This window comes from Canis aureus, chromosome 1 (assembly GCF_053574225.1).
Source record: "Canis aureus isolate CA01 chromosome 1, VMU_Caureus_v.1.0, whole genome shotgun sequence".
NCBI lineage: Eukaryota > Metazoa > Chordata > Mammalia > Carnivora > Canidae > Canis > Canis aureus.
The window spans coordinates 18,179,986-18,192,602 of NC_135611.1; the positions used below are offsets into that span (position 1 = coordinate 18,179,986).

The following is a 12,617-nucleotide window of genomic DNA, read 5'->3' on the forward strand; positions in this document are numbered from 1 at the left end:
CCCTGTGTTTACATACGTGCAAACCTGTTTTCCAAAAGCATGTGCTTTAAATGCCAAAACTGCTCTCCATGGGAGAATGGAAGCTAGTCTGTTGAAATGCTCAAACTGACAAGTACCACTACAGTCATGTATTGATTTAGCTGGATTAAGAGCCAATGAAACAAATATCACCACTAGCATTCGGTGCAGAGTTAAAAAAAAAAAAAAAAAAAGCGCACAAAACACACCCAACCACAAACCCCAACCAAAAAAACCCACTGTAAATAGCCTGGGGGCAAACATAGGTATTAGTATCATAAAACACAATTTTTCAGATCAAGTGTGTATTCACACATGATTTCTTAGAGCTCTGCATTCAAAGGCCTTCTTGGGTTTGGAAGTCTAGTTTAGGTTCCATGGTAAGGTCACCTCAACAGTAGTCATTGTCTTAGTAATAGAAATGGGAAACAAATATTTACAGCAAATTTCTCTTAGGAAAAATAAAACTAAATAATGAATGAGAACACATCTGACAAGAGGCAATTTTCCCTCAAATGTGACCCTTTCTTCACCTCGGAGAAGTGGTGTTATGCTCGGTACACTAGTCTGTGGATGTATCTATGTCTTCAGGGACTGGCTTCTATACTCAACACTGCCTGATTGGGTATTTGCTAGATAAGAGATGGAGTGCTAAGAACTGCACCCTCATCAGAATCTCTCATTCAATTTAACAAGAAAATAACTTCACATACACAGCAAAAGTGATCTAGTTATTTGGTACTACTAATGGTCACCCAAGATACAAAACGTTGAGTTCAACATGAAGCCACCAAGATCCCGTGTTTTTTAATAGACAAGGCATCAATACAGTAGGCCAGAACCTGTTGGCTTTCCAATTTGGAGAGTGACACCAAACACAGGAGATTAACTACATTCCCGAGTTCCACTGGCCTGAGGATTCAGGAGAACAGCAGATTATACCAGGGTGCTACCACCGGCTGATGTGTTTAAATTATGCAAAGGCTCTAGACCTCACTTGTCTTATGTGCAAGGATGGGGAGTTACAGGAGTTGTATTCTAAGGCTCCTCCTAAAATATTAAGTTTAATCTACTCAAAAACTTAGGAAGAGTTTTAGCTGAAATCAGCAGCAAGAAGGGTTCACTAGAACACTTGTTTGTTTCAAGATTTTATTTAAATTCTAGTTAGTTAACATAGAGGGTAATCTTAGTTTCAGGTTTAGAATTTAGTGATTCATCACTTATATACAGCACCCGGTGCTCATCACAACAGGTACCCTCCTTAAAATCTCCACCACCCATCTAGCCCATCTGCCACCTACCTCCCCCTCCATAACCTTCAGTCTGTTCTCTATAATCAAGAGTCTATTTTATGGTTTGCCCTCCGCCCCGACTCTATTCTAATAAGAACACATCTTTTAACCAAGAAATATACACAAGTTTCATGGAAAGTAAATCTGGGTCCAACTAACAACAGGGAGGGACTACAGGGAGTTATGATTCCACTTCTTAGAGTTCCTAAAAGGCTTACCCAGAATGTAATAACGGATTCACATTCATAGCTGGAACACTTGGTTTGTGGGTACCTGATGAATACACTCTAGTTAGTTGATTCTGCCAAAATGCTTTAAGCTAGATTTGATGCTGAAATTCCATTTTTAAAATGAAATCTTACGTATATATATTATACAGATAGCTAGCTACATAACATGTCCACATCTTACGTATCAACATATATATAAAATGTTTGTATGAGTTTTCTGACTCAGGCATACCTTTCCTTCTTTAAAGGTACTTTCCATGAATTTCCCTTGAGAAAGTACCACTTTTAAAATACAGCTTAATTTTGCCTGCTAAATATAGATTCACTTTTTTCTATATGCTGTTAATTAGATTTTGGTTTTCCCAAAGAGAATCACCACAGATTCACTACTGACTGGGTAGTGTGGTCTGACTTATATTTAAGGTTTGTTTACATGAGTAATGGCCTCTTTACAGGTTTGCCTACCATTGCGTATTCCCAACATAAGAGCACAGGCATACGGTTTGATGTATCACTAATGTGATCTTCACTAATATTGACTCTGATGAAAACATACACATATACAAATAAATTTTCTGTCCTAGCCATAAAATAGTATTTGTTAGAATCATGAAATAGTAATAGGACAAAGAGTCTTTGGGGGGATGGGGAGGCATATGTACTGCCAGAAGTACAACACAGATAGCAGAGGTCCAGAAGATGCAGCTTTCAAATTCAGTTTTTAAAAAAATGAAATCAAAAATCAAGAACTAGGACCCACTTACCAATCTGTTTTCATCAAATACTTCAAACAGGAGTCTGTGATTAGATGGGTTTACCTATAAAGGGGACAAAAACCGTATTTTCAAAAATGGGCAGAAATGATGCAAAGGATAAAGGACATAGAATGAAATGCTTTATAATGCACCCAGATCATTTTGTAATCTAAATAATTAACCTACTCTCCTGGAAAGCCTGTGTCTATAAACCATTTTATATTATAGATTTCTAGATTATCCGATGCCTGATATTTAGGCACATCAGAAGAAGAAAACGCTTTTGGCTACAAAGAGAAAATTTTAAATAGTTTTAGAGAGTTTCTAAATCTCCCCTACAAGGCACGAGACCAAGGTGACATCTTCACAAAGGTCTATGCCTGAGGAAATCTCTTAGGCCCATAGTGACAATGAGAATAGCAGTGACAAAAAGGAAGAAAATAGTAAAAGGACCTATTTACTATTGCATGCTGATTTGGGAGCACTACCTCCTTATTAAATATCAAAACACATGACCTCATTTAATCCTGACAGCAACCTATGGTGTGTAACTGTCCCTCCAATTTTGCAAATGAGGAATTGAGACGATGAGGGTGAAGGAACCTGCCCCTGGACTGGAGCCCAGGGGTACAATGCGGGGCAACCGAGACCCCCCAACCAGGTCTCACCTGCTGGTCTCCAGAGCCCGCACTTTGAAATTAGAACAAAGAAATAAAAGATATCTCCACTTCCAGCAACCGTGAGGTCAGTGTCTTTTTGCTTCTTTCTATCTCTTTACTAACACCTCACCAAAATGGCAAGAATCATCATTCAGGCTCAATTATCATTTATTAAGTACCAAACACATGGGATACATGGTAGTAGGCTTTCTGATTTACATCATTGCATGTAAGTCCTGAAACACCCCTATCAAGAGAGGACTCCTCTCTCCTGAGTGATTGCCTATCTTTAGGCGGAGCTCCAGGGTCATGGAAGCTGTACGTGGTAGAGCCAGAAATGGGACTCAGGCCTACTGCTACTAAGTCTGGGCTGCTTCACCACGGAAAGTAGAACAAAATAAAGTTTGACAGTACATCACGGAGCAAGTCCTGGGTTTCTTGCCCCTTGGCCTGCCCTCAGCGTAGTGATAGAGCAAGCAGATGGACAGGGGATTTAAATCCGTCTGGAAGCTCTGCCAACGTTGGGCTGACCAATGCATCCATCTGGAAGCTCTGTGAATGTTGGGCTGACCAATGCACCCATCCACAGAGGCTCTGGCAGGAGCGGCACACAGTAGGCACTCAATAGAGATTTGTGGGAAGAATAAAACAAAGCCCCCCATTCTTTTTTTTAAAGCTGGAGAAAATAGAGCTTTTTACAAACTTTTAGAGCCAAGGTGAGTGACTAAATCTTAGATGTACTAAAATTTACATGAATGTGACCCAGGTGTTAAACTGAAAGGAGACTAAGTAATTTGGAGCTTTACAAGTAGAAACCTGTATTTGAGACTTCACAAAGGGCCAATAACATCTCTCTGCACCCTTTAGCTTTTCGGTCCTTCACGAAGTAATTTAAAATGCATCTGGTAGAGGCTACACATAGGATCCACCAAGTATTGCAATATCGATGCCATATTTCAGCTCTGAACAGAATAGAAAACAGATGTCGTATATAGTGACTGAAGTTCGGAGCACGTAAAATACTATTGTGATTGAAAGGAAGAAATCAGGACCAATTGTGAGGGTCCAACGGTATTAATCTTCTTTAGGAAACTACACTCATCTGAAGATCTCTTCTGGAACATTTCTAGAGGTAAAGAAGTTTTTAATATCACAGCTATGCAGGCAAAATATATTCATTTAGAAGAGGATAAAGCCCTCCCCTTCCTTGCCAATCAAAAGCTGAGAAGTTTACTGTTTTCAAAAATTTTAGTACAAAAAATACAGCAACCACCACAAAAACTTCTTGAAAAGTAATCTCCATTAATTCAGAAAATTATCATTTCTATATATAGCACTTCTAGGTGTTAAATATACAAGGTTGGGGAAATTTTACCTAAATACATGCACACCACATAACTGAATCACAAAACTCTCTGTGACTAGAACATGACTGGTTATTTTTAGGTTTCTTTTTAATCACGTTGTCTCTGTTGCTTTATCTCTAAAATCATTCATAACCCAGGTCTCATAGAAAGATTGTTTTGATTATATTTTACCTTATTTTTAAAGAAAATTTAAGTAGAAAAGCTAAAACACGATACTTGGGTAACTCTATGTCTCTAAAATATCCTCAAGTGAAACAAGTCTGTATTTTGCTATTACTAGTCATTCTTTGAAAATTTAGGACACGTAAAGGTGGCTACCCAGTCATTTTTCAAAAAGAATTTCACATAAAAATTGAACAGCTTCCACTCAATATGAATCTATTGTGTTATCAATCTAGTTACCAACAACAATTATTACAAAAAAATGAAAAACTTACTCTAAAATAAAATTCTTCATTCCACTTTGGGTTCAGCGTCTGGAAGAGAAATTATCTTGTAATATCTTTTACAGTCATTGAAACATGAACAGTTACTAGTACAATACAGTCCACAGATTTGCTTGAACTTTTTTTTGTGACTACAAATAAGTGCTAAGAGATATTCAAAATGACAATGAAAAGCGTTTAGTCAATTGAGACTGTTCTGTAAATCAAATTACATGGGAAGGGGTGTATTAATGAAACAGGGAATTCATAGAGAAGAAACCATAAATTGCATGCTATCCACCAAAAGGAATAATGTCGGGGACCTACAAAGAGCCATCATCATGAAAAAATGTAAAGATTTTCTTCAAGAAATTCACATTCCCATGATTATTTCATCAAGAAGGAAATGAACTTTGTTCACTTCTCTCAACCTACCACTAATCTGTTTTGGAGAGCAAGGAAGCAGCTGGCAGAAAGGCAAAAGTATTCACTATTTATATAAATACTGAAATCTGAAGAATATTTTATCAAGAAAAATATTGATGGTCAGATTATAGTACATGGAAAAAAAAAAAAAACCCTGCCAGCTTCAGATCAAAAGTGGATTATCCTCCAAAATAACCAATGTTCAAAATCTTCACCTTCATTTTCTTCTATCCTCCTCCTTCTATTCCTGTCTATCCATCCATCTCCATATCCATCAAGCACTCTATCTCACAAGAACATGGAAAGGATACTTTTGTCCTCAAGATGGACAAAAGAGGGGCTGCCAAGCATCCTTTCAAACTAAGATGAAACAGACACTGTGCAAGAATACATATAGGCATGTTTGTGCATTTGGACAGGCGTTAAGACCCTTAACACGTCCCTCAAAAACCAAATGTGCAGACTAAAAAGAAAAAAACCCACCACCTCACCCAGGGCTACAGGTATTGTTTAGTCTGAACGAGATTTGCCTTTATCAATCTATCCCCTTTAACACACCAGCACGAGGAAGCAGAGATAGGACACAAATGCACCGTAACAACCACCACCACGCACACGCAATTCACACAACCATGAACTGGTATTTTTAAAAAAATCAGCACTTTGCCCACCCACAGCTCAGGAGGGAATCCGATCCGAATGGACGGGGTTTCACACTTTTTTTTAAAGCTGTGAATGGAGCTGGGGATACAATGAGAGAGAGAGAGAGAGAGAGAGAGAGAGATGCAATGAGAGACAGAGATGCAATGAGAGACAGAGAGAGAGGGAGGGAGAGAGGGAGGGAGGAGGGGAGGGAGAGGTGCCAGGCGGGCAGCCCAGCCGGGCAGGTAGGCAGGACCTGGCCTGGGGGGCGATCCAGCCCCGACCCGGGCCGCCCAGAAATGCAAGGGGCACCTGGCAGGTAGGGGACCAGCTCCCGGGGCAGGGGGACAGCAGCTCCCAAAGCAAAGCAGCAAAGCAGCAAACGGAGCGCGCAGCTCAGCGCAGCAATACTAACCGGGAGGGGGAGGCTCCGGCGACGAGGGGCGGCCCGGCGGCCCCCCAGCCCCGCTCCGTCCGGCCCGCGCCCCCCGCACCCCGCGGCCCCCGCGCCCCGCACCTCCCGCCTGCGCTGCAGGGCGCGCCCCCGCCCCGCCCCGCCCCGCCGCCCGCAGAAGCAGGGACAGCGCCTGACACCGCGAACAATGGGCTCCGAGCTGCTCCGGAGTCCTCCCCACTGATCACAACACCGGCTCCTGTTTGCACAACAGATTTTTAACGCCACTCGCGAGGCCAGGTGGAGGACGAGCCACAAAGGCTGCTCCTTACTTAGAATGACCCGGGCAAGGGGCCCAGGTGTCTGCACAATGGCAGGGAGTGAGCGTTTTTTTAAAGCCCTCATGTTCTCCAAGGTACGGTCACCACACTGAGTATTAGACTATCTGCTCCCCAAAGGTGATGGGGAAAATAGCACTGTCTGATAAATAATACTCAAGCACAGATAAGAACAGTTCTTTGGATTAAAAAAGAAATTCCATCTTCAATAAATGCCCCAAATATGGAGTAAATACTTAAGATTTACACACATACACACATACAGACACATACAGGGAAACATGGTGGTAGATGAATTAAAATAGAATTATGGAAACATCTTTAATGAAATCATGTAATTAAGATTTAGAAAACAGATACACATGTTTAGTAACTAAGCAAACATTTTGCTTCTTTTAGTAATATTTGCTTCAAGGGAAACCATTCCTTTTGTGTCTACCAATCTCACAAGCCACTCCATTTCATTAAATGTATTTTAAATTATTTTTAAAAGTCTTCATGAAAGATAACAAGCCAACAAGAACAAACCCTTGTCAAAAAAAAAAAAAAAAAAAAAAAAAAAAAAGAACAAACCCTTGTCTTACTGTATTCTTTGCAGGGAAAAAAATTGCTACTTGTAATAATACTTATTTTAAAAATACTGCTTTTAACAGTCATTTAACTAAAAGCCAGGATGGATATCTTGGGTTAATCCTGAAAAGCGTGGTCTATGTTAAATTTACAGATTTAATACTGGGAGATACTAAAAACAAATTTAAATAATATTAATAATACTGATGCTTAAAATAAAAATACTGCCAAACTTAAAATATAAACTTCTACAGAGCCAAAGTACTTAATTGGATTAAATTATTATTTAGATGAAGTTTAATTAAGGATGGGCACCTACCTTTTTAATGGTTTTTGTCTGTACCAAAGCGAGTTCTCTATTCTCATCTGCTACGTACAATGAAAGTTTCACATACGGATCACTGTAAGAAAATATTTCATATTTAGTGAGATTATACTTTTCATTTAAAAAATACAAAAAAAGTAGATAAAACCCAAATGAAAATGCCACTTAATGACCCAGTTTATGTAAATTTCACAAACTAAGCACTAACATTTTCAACATGTCTATTAAGTAAATATACAAGGAAAGTTTCTATCAACCAGAGCCAGTGATACGTATTTAAAAGCAAAACTCTCTAATAAATAAATCTTAAAAAAAAAGAGGGGCACTTGGGTGGCCCAGTCTATTAAGCATCCAACTCTTCATTTGGCTGAGGTCATGATCTTGGGGTCCTAGGATCAAGCCCCATCAGGCTCCCTGCTCAGTAGAGAATCTGCTTGTCTCCCTCTCCCTCTGCCCCACCCCCTGCTCACACTGCCTACCCCCCTCAAATAAATCTTTAAAACAAACAAAAGCATAAAAATATCATGAGGCATATGAAACATACACTGACTTTACTTTTAGGGGTAAGGGGTAGAGAGAAAGAGGGGGCTCTTTCTCAAGCCCAATGTGGGGCTTGATCTCATAACCCTGAGATCATGACCTGAGCCAAGATCAAGAATCAGATGCCTAACAGACTGAGCCACCCAGGCACCCCTATGTTAACTTTAAAAATCATCTTAACTATTAATTCAAAGGAACTAATCTGCCATATTTCTTTTCCTAAACACAGATTCTAAAAAGATTACAAGAAAGATTACTAAAAGGCACAAAAAAATTTTAGCTGGCTAGCAAAATCTGGCCAAAATATTTAGTGTGCATCTTACTTATATTCTGATTTCTACTATACCGGTAAAAATTATTGTTCCTTTAATGAAGGTAAAACAGGCATTGTTCATCTAAACCAACACCTACCTTTTTACAGATGAAAACAACTCAAAATCCAAAAAACTAAAGACCAGGAAATCAAGAGAGATTTGCCCAGTGTTACAGATTTCAGTAAGGTCACGATTAACTGATCACTTTTAGCAAGAAGCATATTAAAAGGACCACTGATGGTAGACTTTCTACTAAGAGTCTAAGTCCACTCATATGTCCTAGTCTTACTAAACCTGGGATACTAGTTAAACTATCACTCTTCAAGGGTCTAAAACCCAGGTTCTTCTGTTTCACACTGGAAATCCTGAAAATTGTAGATAGGGCTCACATGCAATCTACTCCCAAATTTTCACTCATCTAATGACCCATAACTAATAATTTATTTCTATCCAATTTGAAAATTATCCTTTATTGGCTATGCCATGACTATTAACCTTATTTTGCAACTTTTAGGATATTTCCAAAGATTACACGGAGCATCATAAAATGCTTTGGATTGATTTTTATAAATACTTCAATAAATATGCCGTGAAATCCTTTGAAGAAAGAAAGAAAGTCTGATAGTAACAGGAGTCAATATCCAAAACAGAAATCAAAAGTCAGTGAAAAACATTGTTGGTATATACAGTATTTATTACCCATAAGATGCATCTTAATGGAAGCTACAACATCTTAAAAAAAAAAAAAAAAAAAAACCACACACAAAACAGCAACAGAATTTGCTTGGTTATACTCTATTATCAGTACATATTTTTAACATTCTGGCTTAAAGAAGGTATTAGTCAATCCTTTGCCTCTTATCCATAAACTCTAAGTATTATTTGATTAAAGAATATTGAAACCAATGTACCTGCTTCTCCTTATCTGGACATTCTCAGCCTCAGAATAAAAGTGAATAAGAGCTATTACTTAATCTAGGCCTAAAGACTCCTAAGAACACCTTCTGAATTAGAACTATGGTCTGGGTGATAAATCACAAGTCTATTTCTAAGGTCAGAGGCTCTTAGACTTTAGCCTATCAGAACTACTTGGGGGAGGGGGTAATTGAAACACAGATTGTTGGGCCCCAAACCCAAAGACACCACCCCTTCCCAAGATCTAGTAAAGGGGGGGGGTGGATCCTAGAATTTGTATTTCTAATAAAGTCCTGGTGATGCTGATGCTCTTGATTCAGGGACCACACGCTGAGAACCACTGTTCCAGGTAGTTCCAGGTAGAAAAGGGTATTTTTTAGCTATAGAAACTAATTTTCTATTTCCAGCCACCAAGCTATTGCTAAAAAAAGCTCAAGGTCTGATTATCCCTGTTATCTCAAAAACAGGCTCTGAGCATGCCATGGAGAGAGATGCACACACTCACACCCACAATCCCGTATTACAGAGACACCACAAACTCTGCTGACTGCCATCTCTTGTTTTCATGGCCCTTGGCTATCATGGCTGCTGCCATCATATAACTGCAATAAAGCCTGAAGTGGTAGCTTTAATAGGATACCCATATCCTTCTACTAATCATTTATTTGCTTTGGTTTGAATCCCCTGAAGAATCCACAGTAAGTGACACAAGCAGTAGGGACTTGACAGTGGGGTCTCTGAGGGGGCCAAGGTCTCCCAGCTGGGACAGCAAGGCATGTCTAAGCATGTCACGGGCGCTCATCCAGGTAGAGGCAGGTATAGGGTGTCGGCATGAAAGATCAACCAGGAAACTCCCTGGAAGAGAACGCAGCAGGGAGAGAGATCCAAAAGCGTGCAAACTGATATAAGGATGGTGAGACGTAAGTATATGGAGAGGGAGTGTAAGGCACAGGATGAGCTGGCTGCTGCCAAGACAGCAGGGGGTAAGTTCAAGGGTGGTGGGTGGTGGGTGAGGAGGTGCGGGACAGTCACCCACAATGGTTCTCGGCTCTTCCTTTCTTATGGAACAGCACCATTCGCATCACCAACCACATTCCAAGGACTCTGCTAGGAGCAGACACAAGTGCCAGGGAGCTGGGGAAAGGAATGAAAAACAAAAGCCAAAGATGATTAAAACAACAAAGGCCACCACAGGGCATGTATGAATTGCCCTACTTTGCTCAGCTGAGTGAGGATGATGGCAGTTTCCCTATTCCAGCAAGGAGAACGCTAGAGCAGGAAGCTGAGATGCAGCTGAGATGTGGGCCAGGGCATTAAGCATCAGAAAATGAGGAGGAAGATGCCAGAGCCGCAGGAACAATCACTACTAGCTCGACCCTGAGCCTAAGTGCCACCAGTACCACCACTACCGTCCTCACCACCACAAGGCCAGCACCCACTGCCATCAAGCACCCAATCTGTGCTGGCACACGCGAGCTTTGTGCGGGATCCCCCTGGATCCTCAGGGCAACTTATGAAGCTGGCACGTTTTTCATGAGAAACTGTGAGACATCAAGCAGCCTGCCCAAGGTGGAAGAGTAAGCAGGGGAGGTGGGAGGGGACACCAGCTGTTTGCTCCAGAACCCAGCTCTCCCAGCGCGTGCGACCCAGCCTTGCCACAACACGCTCCCGGCTGACCACCAACAGAGCTGGCTGGAAGGAACGTCTGGGGGCCAAGAGTCCCTAAAATTCTGCCAAGTTGGAAAACATTTTGTACTGGGGCTGCTATCATGACCTACTTTTTATCTTTGTTGCTCTAGTGTCTGGAGGAAGAGCAAGACGCCTGGGCTGAGTGTCTACCCTTTGGGGAAGGCCACACCTTGAGATCTGATCTTCTCACAACACCCCCGAATAACTAGCTGTATACCTCGGACAAGTCCCTGTAACACACTGAACCTCCATTTTTGTTATCTCCAAAATAAAGGGGTTCAACTGAATCGGTGGTTTTCAAATTGCAGATTCTACAGAGCCTTACTTCTGCTTAACCATCTCAGGGAAACGCCAGACTACCATCTTCTATATTGGGCTTCCATGTTAGAAATTTTTTTTGGACAGGGTTCTGGAATTAAAAAGAAGTTTTAGGGGTGCCTGGGTAGCTCCATCGGTTAAGCGTCTGACTTGATTTTGGCTCAGGTCACTGATGTCATGGTTGTACGATGGAGCCCTGCCTCTTGGCTGCGGGCCGGGTCGGCTTGCGATTCTCTCTTCCCCTCTGCCTCTGGCTCTCCCCTGACTCACGCACACATGCTCTAAAAGAAATCAATCTTTAAAAATACATTTTTAAGAACTTTTAAAGCTCTCGGACGGCATGATCCCTTTTAGGATATTCTGAATCTCAGAACAATTCAAGCTTACTTCTCATCACTCGTTAGAGCTACAGGTGAGTCCACCCTAAGTAAATGCAGCTCGACTACCTAAAGATAGAGGAGGAAGAGGGAATAAAGCCCTAATCTCTACTGAGAGGTTTTCTCTATCAGAGCATGAAGGGCAAAGGCCACAGTTTTGAGTATGCGAAATCACTCTCGATCACCACTGTGCTAAAAATTTCCCTGCACGTGTTCCCAGCTTCTCATCAACCTACCTGCTAGGAAAAACATACTAACTACACAACAAGCACAACAAAAGGAGCGTGTGTATGCTTGTGCATGTGAGTCCCGGGCAAGGAACTGAAGGCTCTCTGGGCTTAAAGCAACATCCAAGCATTTGAGGACATGCTGCTGGTCAGGTCTGCTGTCCCCAGATGGCCTTCACTTCTGAACACGATGTTCTGCAGAAGTGGTGAAAGGCAGCGAGAATTCTGTGTCCAGAGTCTTTTTCACACCTGACTCCGGATTTGCCTTCCAATAAAGACAGCAGTCGCAGAGGAACCTTCTGCCCTCTGAAGTTCTACCTCTCAGATCCTCAAAACGCCCCCCTATACCTTTGCTACAAAAGACCAACTCAGTCCTGAGGTTAATGCTAAGACTTAACCCCCCACTCCTAGGCCACTAGGAGCTCATCAGAAGCTTCCAATCTGGGGAGTAGATACAGGGTGCAGGGATTGATGTAGACAGTTCTGGTTTTCATGTTACCCCTTATACACGGCTGGAAGATTTTGTTGGTGGTGGTAACCATTAACACTAATACTTAGAAGAAAACACAACAGAATAGGAGGGGCATGGAGGGAAAGAGGCAAGACAACCATCCCTCCCTCCTCCCATGGTACTTTCTCCATTTGATGCCCTTAACCATCTCCGCTGGTCCCAAATCTGTTTCACCAACTCTTTGAGTGACCTTCCAACAGTCACTCAACCACTCTTAACTTCAGACTGTTCACCAATGAAATGGGAACCATTTTTAACTCAGAGAGTTACCACGAGGATCAGATA

General features: G+C 41.4%; 1 protein-coding gene across 11 annotated transcripts in view; it reads right to left on the bottom strand.

The window, feature by feature from the left end:
* Window positions 1-12,617, bottom strand: part of NEDD4L (NEDD4 like E3 ubiquitin protein ligase) — a 338,650-nt gene that overhangs the window by 143,050 nt on the left and 182,983 nt on the right. For 10 of the 11 annotated variants that reach the window (XM_077891827.1, XM_077891799.1, XM_077891773.1 and 7 more), the window contains 3 exons: window positions 7,436-7,517; window positions 4,759-4,797; window positions 2,305-2,358 (listed from right to left, as the gene is read on the bottom strand). In XM_077891827.1, coding sequence (XP_077747953.1) covers window positions 2,305-2,358; window positions 4,759-4,797; window positions 7,436-7,517 — 175 coding nt within the window. Of the gene's footprint in view, window positions 1-1,528; window positions 1,584-2,304; window positions 2,359-4,758; window positions 4,798-7,435; window positions 7,524-12,617 lie in introns of those variants that run through there. The other variant, XM_077891763.1, reaches the window with a different exon arrangement.